The sequence below is a fragment of the Lithobates pipiens genome, unplaced genomic scaffold (genome assembly GCF_037356315.1).
Source record: "Lithobates pipiens isolate NorthernLeopardFrog02 unplaced genomic scaffold, aLitPip1_a1.2 Scaffold_8, whole genome shotgun sequence".
Classification (NCBI taxonomy): domain Eukaryota; kingdom Metazoa; phylum Chordata; class Amphibia; order Anura; family Ranidae; genus Lithobates; species Lithobates pipiens.
In genome coordinates, this window is record NW_027507903.1 from 210,478,326 (window position 1) to 210,495,120 (window position 16,795).

A 16,795-nucleotide genomic window follows, 5' to 3' on the forward strand; every position below is an offset into this window, starting at 1 on the left:
TGCATTTGGAGATTTCATAATTTGCCACGTCACGAATGTTAATTCTCCATTACGAATGCTAGTTTACAAGGCCGACAGCTTCTGCTTCTGAGCATGCGTGAACTTTTGTGCGACCGACTTGTGTACAGACGATCAGAACAAAAATTTGTTAGCAGAAAATTTGAGAACCTGTTAAACGAACATTTGTTGGCGGAATGTCCGCCAACAAATGTTCGATGGACCATACACACGGTTGGACTTTCCGACAACAAGCTCGCATCCAATATTTGTTGTCGGAAAATCTGATTGTGGGGCATAAGAGTGGAGATTTAGATTACTACATTTGTTCCTTGATGACTTTACTTGTCTGAAGATAAAGATTATTAGATAATGTCATGAAAATTTAAGGTTCAGCAATGAGAATTGATCAGTTGAACCCAATTTATAATCAATGGAATATCTGCAAGGGAACAGATCATACACAGGCACCAGTGTGATTTAATCTGACCATACACTGTTAACAGATGACTCCATCCACATAATGAGGTGGATGGGAAAATCCCTCCTGCTGTGGCATTGTATTCTGACAGCATGGTCTGCTGTTCTCTTTGGTTGTTTTTTCTTTGAATACACTGATCAGCAGCTGCAGATGATTTGCTGCAGATACTGATTAACACCCCTTTCACACTGGGGCCACCCATGCGTTTGCTGTAAAGCGCCACTCATGTTAGTGGAACTTTACTGCTGTTTAAGCGGCACTTTTTCTAAAGTCCCACAAGTGCAGAGCCCGGGTGTGAAAACCCTCAATGCAATGAATGTAAGGCAGTTTTCAGGCACTTTACAGGCGCTATTTCTAGTGCTAAAATGCCTGAAAACTGCCTCAGTGTCAAAGATCAAAACGACACAGCTTAAATACTGTTCACAAACAAGTACAAAAGATTTTCTTTTGGTCATTCTTTGACCACACAAATCTGCTACAATAACTAATGTTGATAATATTTTCGAATGGATTTCAGTTTTGCAAAGTTAGATCAATTTGGATATTCTACACAATAGTTGTAGGAATAAGAAAATATGTCTATTTTAAAAGGGGGCATTCTTGTGAATGTCTATGTGTGTGTGTATGTTGAACATTGTATTACTGACATAGCCGAGTGAGACTTCACCAGCATTCTCTACCAGGGAGCCTTCATGTTTAGCAAATCTGATCCTGTACATCTCTGTTTCTATCCAGTACTACTTCTGCTAATTCTTTCTAGTGAGAAATGTTAGACTTTGAACCAAAAATAGATTTCTTTTATCTTATTCATCCTTGAAAAATTGAATGCAGTACAGTGTGAATACATCTGACATGAATATAAATTAACAGAGTTAATATATAAATATAGAATCTAAAAATACACATTAGTCTGCTGGTGGGAAAACCTATAAATACATATATATTATGTTTTAATATGCCTGACGGGCATGACTGATATTGTAAGATTTTATGTCATATTTCATCATTTATAGTTGCTGGAGTTATATTAGGTCGTTCATATACAGAAATAGATGAGGCACCAGCAAATATGCTAGATATTTTAAGTTTGACCTTTGTTGAGAAAAACATAGAACAGCTGCTTCTTTAGTCAAGCTATTCTTGAAAGGGCTGAACTTTAATGTTATGGGGTTAAATAATTTCTCAATAGAATATGCAAAACATACACAGAGTCGGTATTTATGCATGTATATGAATGACTGAAAGTTTTGTTTACAGATCCAGCCTGCGCAACCAAGCCACTGTATGCGCTCATTTGAACAATCTCATTATGCATCTGTGATCACATACGTATTCATAAATAACTGCATTCATAAATAACTTTGAAGAACAAAATTTCTATGCACAGAGAAAAAATGTCAATTAAACTAGAAAGCATGTGGACTAATTTATTAGGTTCCAGAAGTACCAAATTCCTATTGCATCAATAGGCTATATTACCTTGGCATGCAAAACATCTGAAATCTATAGCTCAATCATTGACATAGACTTTCTTGACATACACATCTTTTTTTGTGCAGCATTAAATCAGCAGAAGCAGTAGTAAATATTATAGGAGACTGACAACGAAGAAAATATCTATCTATCTATCTATCTATCTATCTATCTATCTATCTATCTATCTATCTATCTATCTATCTACATTTTACTTGCAAAGGAAACTCAGCAGATATCCTTCTTCAATACTCCTTAAATGATCGTCACTGTTAAGTAGTGAGATGTGAAATTAGGAGGTTTTATTTCCCAGAAAGTCCAAAACAAAATTGTAGGTTTAGATACAACTTGGTCATTTTTTTAAAAAGGCAATGGAATCATATGGGTGGTGAAATTAAGATGTTTTCTACTGTTTTTTTTAAGGGTGCAATTGCCAATAAATAATACCTTACATTTACAAAAGCTCCTTACAGTTATCCTGGACCTGTTGAGGAAACACGCCCTCCTTTATTTTAGTTTTTTTTTTCCCACAAAATGAAAAATAAATAGACTATTGAAAAAAAGTTAAAACCGTACACACATACAGTAATGATCAAACAAACAAAAAAGGAGTAGGAATGAACAAATAAAGAATAATAAGTGAAGTATTCTAAATCATGGGTAGGTAATCCTGGAGAGGTGGATAACGATATCAATAATATTGGGGAGATAAAATATTGAGTTCAGATATTATTCAACCATATAGTAGATTATAGATTTATATTTATAACTATAGGTAAAGTTACATAAGACATACTTGGGATGGCCGGAATCATTGTCCATCCATATGGGACAAATCAGGCCAATAGCTGGAACCTGGCCCAGTTTGGATGGACTCCTTTCCTGAAGGTCCCTAGATAGCTGTTCTGTCATAAATAGACAATACTTTGTTTAATCAATCTTTATAAATATTGTACTATTATTCTTGTAGTTTAATCTTAACCTCACCAAGTATTGTACTAACAATAATAATTATAATTAATTAAAAAGTGCAGGAAACTTTACACATACTCAAATACCTTATCTTTAAGACATGGATTTATTATTTTTACTCTTATATGTTTATTTGAGAAGTTTCTCTATTCATATTATATATGGTATTTTATTGTAAAATATGTACTAATAATATATTATTCTGATACATGAAATACACAGTTCCCAAGTGTGAGCCTGAACAGCCACATCAGCCGATGATGATAGACAGTGTCATTTGGCTATCTTGAGTAAAACTGCCAAACTGGAAATCCCCCAAAATTTCTGAGCTCTCTCGGATGAAACTGATCCTTGGTCCAGCACTTTGAAAGTAAGAAGCCACTACAGTATCCATGGCTCCAGTGAGGCAGACCTTAGTTGCTGCAGCTGATACATAGGTGATGCCGCTTCACCCAATATTGGGTGGTGTTTATCCCTTCAACTCCCAAACACAAGAGTACTATAAATCAAGATTAGGGAAAGAGCCCATAGGAGTTCAAAAGATGAGGAGGGGAGTAAGGCACACAGCTGTTACCTGGTTGGGAGCGGTACCTGGTCACGTTACCCTACGTCATATCCGGCTTCCTGGTTGTTTGTTTTCGATGAGTGAAAGCACGTTAACCACGGAGGTGGTCTACGACATTCAATTACAGCATCCACATCGATGAGCCAGCAGCCCCAGTGCCGGGTAGGCACAAGCCAATGTAAGTGGCCGTTTGGCCATTCCTTATGTTTTTAAATTCTTTAAAAAAAACGTTATCACGCTATGGGCAATTCTATTGTCTTTTCTATATCCCATGTCTACTGACCTGGAGAGGAAGCTTTCCATTCCATCTTCAATCTCCTTATGTGAGCAGGCACAATCCTGCATAATCAATATATGACTTTCTTTTTAATTAAAGAAGTCGCCTGCATCTGGTAAGCAGATTTTATATCCAGCACTATGGGGTGCCGTTTCTTTCTCCTGGTGAAGGAACTCTCAATACCTCCATAGAAGATTTTTTTCATATCTAGAATATCTTTTTCTGCTACAGAATTGTTGCTTCTTTTTTCAATTGGGACTTTATTTTATTTTACAATTTTATCACATGTCTTCATTGCCAACTGTGATTGCTTGTGTTTATTGTGTATAATTATATATTTTTTTCACAGTAATTTTATATAAACCTGCAATGCTGCTCCTTGCACTTAGAGGAGCATTGGTTGGAAGGAGAACTAAGTGGCAGCCTGGTTCTAAACTAAAGCCACATTTTAATCGCCTTGCTGCCACTGTAGCAATTATAGACAATGCGGCATTCAGTCACTCCTCATGTATTTTTTTGTGGGATGGGGTGGCATTGTAATGTTTTGAGATAATTACACCATTTGTATAGGTGGCAGGCTTTGTCTCAGCCACGGTATGCATATGTTTTATGTATGTATGTTTTAATGCACATAAACAGCATGTGTACATATACACTATGGGGGTTATTTACTAAAGGTAAAGGATTTAGAGCGATTGCACTTCTACGTGCACTTGCAGTGCAAAGTGGATTTGCCTTTAGTAAATAACCCCCTATATGTAGATATACAGTAAAAAAAAAAAAAAATATATATATATATGTATATATATATATATATTAGGGCTGTTACTGATTAAAATTTTCTTGTTTTCGATTAATCAATTTTTTTTAAATCGATTAATCGACTAATTTCGATTAATTATAACGCACATACAGATCCAGCTACTTTTAGCTGATCTCCTTGCATTGCAACTCTGCATTAGTCAGTGGTAAATGTGGTATACACTATATACAATCACCTGATACTAGTTAGTTTCCACAATCCATGACTTAAAGTGAAGGTCCACCCAAAAATCTGCCTCTTCCTATTCCGTGGCACATCCTCCTCTTCGGTGAGCGGCCCCGTTGCCTTCTGGGACATGTGTGTGTCCCAGAAGGCAATGGGGCCGCAAGGCTCCACTGCCTGTTTCCCTTCGTTAAGATGGAGGCGCAAGCTGCCGATCCGATGGACGGATTGGCCTCGGGGCAGCTGAAACTGCGGGATCGCTGGACAGGTAAGTGTCCTCATTAAAAGTCAGCAGCTACAGTGTTTGTAGCTGCTGACTTAAAAAAAACAAATTATTGGCCAGAACACCCCTTTAACATCACAGTTCACACAAATACGTTTTACATTCAAACTGTAGCATTGCGGTAAGTATTTTTTTTCCCCACAGTGATGTGACAATCCCTCCACCTCCAGCCTAACTAATCACTCTCACCTTATGGCATGGACAGAAGAAAGAAAAGATCTAAGTGCTCACCGCTTAAGTATAAGATTTAATTTTCATGTTCAAATACAAACTACTCACATAAAGATGATAAAAAGGATCGTAGCTTCTCCCCTGTACGTGTTACATTCAATCAGAGAGAGGTGAGTACCAATCAAAAGAATTGTGATCGATCAAAAATAAATAAATCGATTATTCGAGGAATTAATCTTTAATTTCCATAGCTCTAATATATATATATATATATATATATATATATATATATATATATATATATATATATATATATATATATATAAAGTTTTTTTTTTCTATTGAGTGACATGCCTGTAACATACTGTATTTAAAATACCAAAACGTGGCTTTGACTAACAAACACTGAAATAATTACTACTATGTGCTCAGTATTCCTCTGTACAATATGTCATAATGGAAGAAGACATCTAAAACATGGGCTATGTACAGATGTTGTTGAAAGCCTTCATGTATAGCCTTCCCTATAGCAGAACAGGTACAGTGTGTACATATTAAAAATTAGATTAAGGTAACAAAAAAATAACAAAAATAAGCACTCATTTGTTTATTATTAAAAGACATCTTAATTATCATTAAAATATTCTATGAAGTGTGAATTTAATGGACTGAGAAAAAATGTTCTAAATGCTACAGAAATAAGAATCAAAGCCAGCTTAGAATTATGCTCTAGCTAAGAGTAGGACATTGTCTCAGCAACTGATCTACCTGGTAGATAAAAGACATTCCTTTTAGATGTGAACTGTTGGTGACAAGGATTTAAACTAATTCAAAAATGTAATGCTAAGTCTTCAGTGGATAGCATGAGACAGCTAATTTGCTGCAGACACTGAAAGAATTTAAGAAATGTGAATTTTTTGAACTTTTTTTTAGAAATATATGGTAATAAGGAATGCATATGTCACCTTGGTTTTAATGACCAAAATAGTATGTTATTAAATTCAATTTTGCTTTCTTTATCTATTTATTTTGTTTGATCAAACTGCTTCATTAGATTATGCGACGTTGTACGAGGCATTTTATTTTATTTGCATTCATTTTTTTTTTATTGATGATCCAAATCTTTGTTTTTTATTTATACTGAGATAACACACTTCAATATAAATGCAATAGTGTATACTAAACATACAAATAGGAGATTGCTTCTAAAAACTCATTATGAGTTCCAATATAAATAAAGGCAATAAACACAGAAATAATCAGATTATTACTATTTATCATACTACTAAACACTTTACTATACCAAACAATAGATATAAGACCCTGCTCAAATGAGTTTATAATCTAAAGGAACAAAGTAATTCTCATTCTGGAAACTCATCCTTAAAGTGGAATTAAAGCCTAATACTAACTATTGTTAAAATAATTTTCCCTCCCCTTCCCCTACCTATTTTGCCTACCCAGTGTAAAAAGGGATCTGCACTTACCTTTTTTCAATCTAATTTGGTCCAGTCACATGATCCTGCAGTTCAATTTCCCCTCTACTATGGAGTGCTCAATAACGGTTGGGAATTCCAAGTGCCATGACAACACCCATGGGCTGCCCACCGACACAGGGGAGCTGGAGCTGCAGGATCAAATGACCCGACTGGAGCAAACTGGAGTGAACATTTTGTACACAAGGTATGGGGGATAGGTATGAGAAGGGGGAATAAAGTATTTCTAAGAATAGTGTTAGGTTTTAATTCTGCTTTAAAGTGGTTGTAAAGGCAGAAGGTTTTTCTATGCTATAAGATAAAAAAACCTTGCAGCAGCCCCCCTAATATTTACCTGTGCTACATCTGGATCCAGCGATATTCCATGAGAGACTCGGCTGTACGGGACCCTCCCTCCTGATTGGCTGAGACACAGCAGTGGGTGCCATTGGCTACCGCTGCTGTCAATCAAAGTCAGTGACCCAATGAGAAGAGAGAGGGGGCGGACACACAGAGTTGCAGCTCGGCTTGGGTGCCCCATAGCAAGCTGCTTGCTGTGGGGGCACTTGGAAGGAGGGAGGGATCAGGAGGGCCAGCGAGGGACTCGTGAAAAGGAGGATCTGGGCTACTCTGTGCAAAACCACTGCACAGAGTAGGTACTGTAAGTAGAACATGTTTGTTATTTTTAAACAAAAAAAATGGACTTTAAAGAGAAGTATGTTTTTTTTTTTTTTTTGTAGATTAATACTTACCTAGTAGACATGTGCATACTGAAAAAAATGCTCCTGAAATTTGTTTTTATTTATTTCATTAAAAAATGCATTCATACGAAAACTCATACGAAAACTCGTACGAAAATATGAATTAAGTTTGAATCTGACAATTGAAGGCTTATGGTGTCTGTCTATAACCTATGGGCGGAGCATTTGACCATAAATGCCTGCTCGCAACGATCGTATGTTTTTAGCTGCTTCATCGAATCTTCGTGTCTCTATAAGGTCGAATCTTTTCTCTCTATGTCAAATAATCTTGGACTAAAAGAGTTAGGTTAGGCACATTCGACCGTAGGCTCAATAGACACAAATCACTATTGTCACTGTCATTTCAAATCTTCTATTTATCTATATCGAACTGTTGTCGCAATGATACGAAAATATAATGGATACGAAAATAAAGCATTTTTTTATTTTGGATTTTTCAGATTTTGGGTTCTGCGCTTTCGTTATTGTTTTGTTAAAATGAATGCAAAAATCCCAGAAGTTTGGACGAAAATGCATTCAGACGATAACTAATGCACATGTCTATTACCTAGGTGAATGCAGCAGACCAATGCTGCATCTTTCCCCCGCTGCCTCTGCATTTAACACCGAGCCACCGAACACTGCCGATGATTCGGTTCTCTCACCTCCCCGAGCAAAGAGCTGCTGACTCAGTCAGCATCTCTCCTGCTCTGCTCCTCCACATTCATTGGAGCGCTGAGCTGTGGAGGGACAGGGAGGCGGCTCGCTGAGAGGCTGAGACTGCCATCAGTCCAGACAGCTGGCAGATTCAAACTTCCTAAGCCGGGATGACGCGCTGCCTTAAATGATTGCAGTGATGTCAGTGGAGAGCAGACTTCAGACCGCTCTTCACTGAAAATGGGCCACATGAGTGCAATTAAGGAGAAGCCCAGCCTAAAAAACTCAGGCTAGACTCCTCCTTTTAGTATCACTTTAATTGTAGATATAATGTAAGTATATAAACTTAAAGGAGAAGTCAAGCGTGAGCTTTTTAGGCTGGGCTTCTCCTCTGGGTCACAAGAGTGCAATTCGTTTTTCAGCAGAGAGCAGTCTGAAGTCTGCTCTCCGTTGACATCACTGCCATCAGTCGAGGCAGAGCATCATCCCGCCTTCCATGTCTGGATCCGCCAGCTGCCTTAATTGATGGCAAACTCAGTGGCTCAGCTCCCCGCTGAGACAGCAGCTCCCCACCCCTCCACAGCTCATCGCTCCAATGAACGTGGAGAGGCAGAGAGGAGAGACGCTGATTGACAGTCAGCAGCTCTCCTCTCAGGGATCTGTGAAAACCGAGCCTTCGGCAGTGTTCAATGGCTCGGTTCTCAGTGCAGAGATGACGGGGACAGATGCAGCATTGGTCTGATGCTCCATCCACATAAATAAAAATAAATAAAAAAACACATACTTCTCTTTTAAGTAGTTCTTGGATGTAACCTAACTTTGAATATTTTTAAGATAATTGTTTCAGATATTATTTATGTCTACTGACAGTGTGTCAGATTGCAAGCTATCAGGAGAAGGGCCCTCCTAACCCACTTTCTGAATTGTATTGCAATTGTACTGTCTCCCTTTATAATGTAAAGCCCTGTGCAAATTATAATCTTGTATTATAATAATAATATAGTAAAAATAATGTAAATCAAACTCTATTTTCAGTATGAATGGCATTATGTCTTACTGTATACAGTATTCATAAAAAACTATAATTTTTTTGTGAATCTGTTGCAAAGTTTTTTACCTGGAGATCCTGCCAGTAACACTACTTTCTGTTGCAATCTCAGAACATTAAGGCATTGCCTCCCAATTAGCAGTAGCATTATTATCCTACTATGCACTCACCTTTTAGCCCTTCGGCTGCCCATCTGATAGACCTGATAGCAGCCCAACAGACAACTGAAATAGCTGCATCATAGGCTATCAATGCTGCTGCCAATTTGCCAATCCAAACAACCAAAAAAAGATAGTTTACCCATGACTAAGCACACGTCGGGGGCATGGCCTTGTTGGAATCCAGGCTGAGGTTGCCATTCACATACCCAGCACAGAGACAGCACGTATGTGCGGCTCCAGGGGGTCCTTCCTTAATTTTCAGTGATCATAGGAGCTGGGGCGAGCTCGCTCCCTTGTCAGCACTCCCAGTGGAGGATGTTTGGGATTTACACCCCGCTTCAGTGAGCTTGAGTGGCACACAAAGCATTCCAGGGTCCCCAAAAAATAAAAGATATTGGGTTTACACACAATTTAAATCCAATACTTAGTTTGTTTGCAATATTCTGAAATGATGTTCAGTAACAATTTAACATTTTCAAAACAAATCTATAGCTCTAAGTTTTAAGGTAATTTAACAACAAGAAAAGTTGCTCATACTGTAAGTGTGTAATTCCTATGCAGAATTCTGATCTTACTGTCAGTAAGACGCTTGGTACACTTAATGCTCACTCACTGACAACCATTGGAGATTATGTAGACATAACCAGAACTGCCAGCAGCAGATATTGCAGTCAGATGTCTACGAATCTGACTAAGCAAGACAGTGCTCATTATATGTATCACACCATTGTCTTGCAGACTCAGCTTTCTCAATGTTACCATGTAGAATCCCCATTGACCTAACTGTTTTAACACTTACACTAGAAATGACAGTGAGATTTTTTTTCATAACAACACAAATCTAATGTGATAAGAAATAACTTGCTGGTTTAATTAAGTTCTTACATTTGTTTTTTCATTTGGAAAATAAATTGCTTGAAACGTTTGAAAGGTCAACCTACTTACTACATACTACTACTACTAATAATAATAACATTCAAAACACCTCTCATTTGAAATTATTGTAACATTATTATATCAGGCCAATTTGACAAGTGAACATAAATTGTACAGATTCTATATTTTGAAAAAGGAAGTCTTGCAATTGAATAAGCACTAAATAATTTTGCTGACTGGAAAAAAAAAGTATAGACTTTGCAATGCAAGTTACAGGTGTCTGTGCAATTGCTGAAGTTCTTATTGAGAGGAAATGAGAAACCAGACAGGAACAAATGAGCAATATGCTTAGCCAGTCTTTCTACTTCAGCAGTATTGTGGGCTAGCAAGGAACTATATAAAAGTACAATTTGAAACAAATAGAGGATATATGATACTGGATGTTTTTTGTAATAAATAAACATCATTCATATAAACAACATATGCATATATTATTCAAACACTTTACACAATGTATATTTGAAATATAAGGTAAATACTGCGCTAAAGTCTCAAGTATATATATAAAATATATATAAATATATTTATACTTATATACTTGAGACTTTAGCGCAGTATTCAAATATACATTGTGTAAAGTGTTTGAATAACTATAGAACCCCACCCTTTTTTTTATGGAGAAAAGTAGGGGTTCTGTAGTCTTGTCCCATTTCAGCTGTCTTCATATAGTTGGGAAAGTGAGAATTATCACTCCAGCAACATAAAAGGGTGGATTTACTAAAGACAAAAAGTCTGTGCACTTTGCAAGTACAGCTGCACTCATTTTATCCAGAGCTTAATGAATTTTGTGAAGCTCTGCTTATTTCCATCATCCAATCATGTGCAAAGAAAAATATTGTTTTCTTTCCTTCCAATATTATTACAAAGTGAAGCTTTACCACATTTACTAAGCTCTGGATGAAACGAGTGTGACTGCACTTGCAAAGTGCAAAGTCTTTAGTAAATCAACCCCTTTATGTTTTGGGGTGATAATGCTCACTTACCCAGATGTATAAGGACAGCAGAAATGGGACAAGATTACAGAACCTCCGCTTTTCTCCATAACATGAAGGAGCGGGATCCATAGATCTAGGAGCAGTGTAATGTAAAATAATGCAGGACAGATAGAGAGCAATGGAAGATTTTATTTGACAATGTTTTTGGCATGATTCATTTTTGTACTTAAAAAACTGAAATAACAATGCATTCAGTGGTATATTTATCACATCATAAGGGAACAAATAAGAGAAGTTCATTGTTAGAGTTTTAATAGGCGAGTGACAACAATTATTTCAAGTGTAAATTGAGGTGAAATGAACCAGTGTTTGCCTAAAACAGACATGTCCAGGGACATTTTTAAAATTCAGCTGTACATAAATGGATATTTGGAGTGAATACCGATTTATTTTACCTTGCTGCAACCATAGTAAACCATGCCCAGTAAATTTACAAGTGCAAAGAAAGCCTGGGGGTGAAAGCAGAAGGAATTGGCAAACAGATCAAGAGAAAAGATAATGTCCTTTATCTATGCATTGTAAAAAAAAAAATGCAAGTAAAGAAAAATATTGCAGTGGTATAAGAAGATTATTCCTAATTTTAAGACAGTGGGATAAGCCATGCATAACATTTCTTTATGCCCCATCAGCCAGATGAACATCCAAAACCACTGGAATTCAGAATAAATTCAGAACAATTCAGAACAAATATAGCTTAATAATATAGAACTATTTTTTCCAAACTGCAAAACAACTGTCAAACAACAGAATTTTAGCCATCATCAGTGCAGCATTGGAGTTCACAACAAGTAGGGCATGAGACACAGCGAGACAGCATAACCATACAGGTTATAGCGAGAAGACACTAAAACAATTGAACAAGCCTCCAACGGAATCAGTGCATAGCGCACTAAAGCCTTTTAGAAGCATTCATGGCTCATGCCTTCACATATCACAAAAATAACAAAATAATTTTTATGATAAGGGATGGAATTAGACAAGTGAATCTGTCACTGTATACACACACACTCACTATATTTTGTTTGTTCAGACAAATTAACACAACAAAAAATGTTTTTTTCACATACTGTGTGTGTATATATATATATATATATATATATATATATATATATATATGTGTGTGTGTGTGTGTGTGTGTGTGTGTGTGTATGTATATATATGTACTAATGATCCCACCAACCATGACACTACCTGCCTTGAGTTTGCATGTTCTCCCTGTGCCTGCGTGGATTTCCTCCAGGTACCCCGGTTTACTCCCACACTCAAGAGACATGCTGGTAGGTTAATTGGCTCCTGTCTAAGTTGGCTCTAGTATGTACAAATGTGAGTTTGGGATCTTAGATTGTAAGCTCCTTGAGGGTAGGGACTGATGTGAATGTACAACGTATATGTAAAGAGCTGTGTAAATTTACTCCTTTATACTGTAGATTATATATAGCGTGCAACACCCTCTAAATTAGGTATATTTAACATTAAAGTAGTGTAAGCATAAACACATTTAATACTTATTAGGGATCTTAGCTTTTTCATGGATCTTTGTTATTCATTTTCTAAGGAAGAATTAAAATAACAGTAAAGATGTCAAGCACCTAGTAAGTGAATAACTGAGTAACTATTACAAAGCGATGACAAAATGAGCTTCATTTATATGCAGAGTGTTTCATGTGGATTATTTATGCATGTTAATGTATGTTAAGGGAATTCTAAATAGTTTGTGTAATTAGGTAGCAATGAAATAAATACGTGTTGTAAATCAAGCATTGCTACTTCTGATCATTAAAAGCGTATTAAAAATACTTACACTTGGGGTATTTAAGGAGAATTTATTACTACAACTTCTCAATTAGCCATCAGTAAGCCCACTGGACTAAAGATGCAAGAATCAATTGACAATACAGTTTATGTTGTATATAGTATCCCTGTCGTGGTTAAATTAAAGGAATGTGACATCTACAGAAGCAGATCTATTTGAAGTAACTGTCAATCTTTGCAATCAAAGGATTGCTTCGTCGTAGCCAATTAGATCCTTTATCATGCTTAGTAAGATTATAAAGTCCTACTGAGTTCAAACATTGTCCCTATTGAACTGCAACCTCCAGAGGACTGTGTAGTTGGTGCTTCCAATGCTAGGACCTAACTGAGTTCTTTCCTGTCAAAATTGTTGAAAAAATGCCTCATTTAACTGACTGTTCCTACTATGAGGTAAGAAATGCTGGTTTCTGTTATTTCTAAATTGTTTTAAAATGTACCCTTTTGTATATGCATGTATGCAAAAGTATATATAAATTACATATCACCGACTGTCATGCAAATAGTATTGAACATGTTAGCAATGTGTAATTAGTTATGCGCTTTTTTTCCTTCTTATTGAATTTTTATGTGTTTTTGCTTGAACTGTATTTCTATTTTACATAAACCATGAATACATAACATTATGGTTCTAAACATGCCAAAAAGCATTTTACCATAGATACAATTTTAATTTTAGTACTAAACTGGAAAAACTTGTATAATGTTTTAAAAAAAAAGAAAGAAAAACAGAACAATCTTTTCTTTTTATTGCTTTTTTTTCTTTTCTTATAATATATACGATCTTCAATTCATATAAATCCACTGGCATTGATCAATACTGTTATTTTACTTAGGGTGTTTGAAATGTTTGCAGCTGAGCTATGCATTTGTAAACATTTTTTTACAATTTTTGTAAAAACTTTTGTCATCTAAATCATATGTATAATCTTCCCAATAAAGTTTTGTAAAGTAGTAGTAGTACTAGCACTAGTAGTAGTGCGCTGCTATATTTTAAGATAAAGCTGGGTTTCATATCCGTTAGTCAAATGGAAGCCCAAACTTTTTTATTATTTTTTTTATTTACCCATGCAGATTATTGTGTATTCTAAGGTAACACAGCTTTATCTAATTCAGTATATTAAGTCAATATACACTTTGAAAGTTGAACATTCAGTTTATTAGGTGAACAGCTTCTACTTCTTTGGTAAACCAAAACGTAAAGCTTAGTATCAGTCTCCAGATCAAAAACTTAGCCATATTTTTGTCTAATGATTAAAATAAAACAATAATCCTGAATCATATATATAAATGTAATTGTTACATACATTTACCTATTTTTATTACAGGTTCAAACACACCTGGAAAACCCAGCAAAGTATCATCTGCAACAAGCACAAAGGCAGCAAGTAAAACAGTACTTAACACTTGGCACCAAATTTTCTGCGCAGACTCTGTCATATTCACGCTCACACAGTATTCAGCCAGTAGGGATTACACCACCTGTAAGGAATGGAAATATGTCTCCTGTGGCTGAAAGTTGCACAGCAAATGATACTGTGTCAAAGCTATTAACTTTGGACTCCTGTCACGGAAATGAGGTATTGTTTAAACTACTAGCAGTGCTGCATGAAAAGATGTACAACCAGGAGATGTCTCTTTTTGCTGTTTTAATGACCTAAGGTCTCAGAAGAAAGGAAAGTTTATCTAGCCGGACAAAACATTTACTGTATACACTTAAACAAATTAGGTTTTAACGCTATAACAATGTGGTAATCTATAATTTGCATAACAATACACCCTTGTGTTCTCCTAATACCAATTCCAGATCCAGTTAGGGTTCTAGTGCCTTCCTATGTCCATTGATCTGATTGGACATGGATGAAATCTTATGTAGTATATCCTTACCTTTTTTTCACCACTGGTCTGTTTAAAGCACGATTACTCCTGTTTATTATATTGCTGGATCACGTGTTGTGGTGACTAATACAATTGTTTTTTAAGAAATAGATTTTTTTCTTTTGGGCTAGTAAAACTGAAACTCTAAACATTTTAAAATTAATTTTGATTTAAAATTAATATAAAACTATTTATAAATATAGATTTCAACAGGATATTGGCCTTTACATTGTCAAGATAAGGGTTTTGTACAACTGGAATTCCAGACAGAGTTTTTGATTCATTTTTTACTAACTTCTTTGTTAACCATTTGTATTTAATCCCCCAGAATGTAAATCCAAAATAACAAATACCTCTAAACCAGCTGGATGAAAAGGTGGATGTACATAGCCCTACGTAAATGTGCAATTTTTGAAGTAAACATTGATAGTCTAGTTGGTAGTTACTGTATATAGACTTCGGCTTTCTTTCACAAATTTTAATTTATAATTTATAATATTCTTCTGTTGCTGTACGGTGGCATCACAGGAGAAGGCCAAATGAAAACCTCTCAAGATTACTGTTTGATAGAAACATAATATAACTTATGTTGTCATACTTTGGGCAACTTTGTCACTTTGAATAAGCTTTCAGCCACAAATATGTCCTGGTTTCAAGTGATGATGAGACTACAATAACTGGGTAAAAAATGAATTGGCAATGTCTTATGAGTGGCTTAAGTTATTTCCTTTGATTTTCACCCAAGTTTTCATTGTTTTGTTGGTGAAACCTGTTTGCCACAAACTGCCAAATGTAGGAATAGTATTAAGGTTAGCAATGAAATAAAGAATGATTTTCATTTAATTTCCTTTTTTTTAAGAAAATGTTATGAAAACAGAAGTGTTGGATCCAAAAAAAAGAAAACAAACCTACATACACACCTACTGTAGATAGCTGCAGCATCCATCCAAGCTGAAGCTGTCCCCTGCTGGCCCTACACCCAAAACTGAGCAAAAAACAGTTCTCATGTCCTCTCTGAGCACAGAGTAGTGTCCAGGCATCTGGGTGTATCCAGACATTATTTTTGGGATCCCTGGAGAGCCTGGACCGGCTCTGCAACTTCATCCAAAATTTAACTTTAGCCCGCTGTCGGCTAAATTTGGGTCACAGGAGTGCATAACTAAGTGCTGTTCCACAGGACCCACAGAAGAAATGTGGCCAAACTAGCTTTGGCCTTACTTCTCCTTAATGTTTTATACAAAGTAAATGAATTTAAACTGCATTTTAAAATAAAGTGCATGAGTGGTATTGTGTTAAGTTGGAATTGAATGTATCTACAAGTCTTTACACCAGTAGATCTATTATTTTAAGATTCTTCCTATTTTCCATTGTTTACATTTTAAGCAGAAACAATTGCTTCAGAAATGCCGTATTTGTTTCTAGCCCAGAAAATGTGAATGCCCCAGGCCCATTAACAAAGGGAATTTCATAAGAAGTATTTTTCAGAAATTGGGCCTGACAGTTGATGTTGTAAAATGAAAAGCCAAATCAACCAACGCTGAACATATAAAATAAAAAAATAATAAAAAAATCCCTAACTAAATACTGCAGCTCGAATACTGTAGGTCAAAATACCAAATCCTACAATGAAAACTAAAATACAGCAGTACAGTGCAGATAATAAAACCTGATACACAAAAATACTAAACATATAAGTATAAATAAAAAAGAATGCAGAATAGATGAGGTAAACATCAAGAGTCCGCAAGTGCAGGGTGTCTCCTTCCAGCAAACCGAAGTGATGATGTGATCACTTCCACCAACAGATAAGATGGATAAGATGGACTCTCACCTTAAGCAATGGACCCCTGACAAGTCAGACAGGTCAGAAGAGCATATCCCCACAGCGGGTT

At 36.0% G+C, this 16,795-nt stretch overlaps 1 protein-coding gene across 3 annotated transcripts in view; it reads left to right on the forward strand.

The window, feature by feature from the left end:
- Positions 1–16,795, forward strand: part of TFEC (transcription factor EC) — a 135,916-nt gene that overhangs the window by 48,454 nt on the left and 70,667 nt on the right. For 2 of the 3 annotated variants that reach the window (XM_077473282.1, XM_077473284.1), the window contains exons 1-2: positions 13,305–13,418; positions 14,354–14,605. In XM_077473282.1, coding sequence (XP_077329408.1) covers positions 13,386–13,418; positions 14,354–14,605 — 285 coding nt within the window. In that variant the 5' untranslated portion in view covers positions 13,305–13,385. Of the gene's footprint in view, positions 1–13,304; positions 13,419–14,353; positions 14,606–16,795 lie in introns of those variants that run through there. The other variant, XM_077473283.1, reaches the window with a different exon arrangement.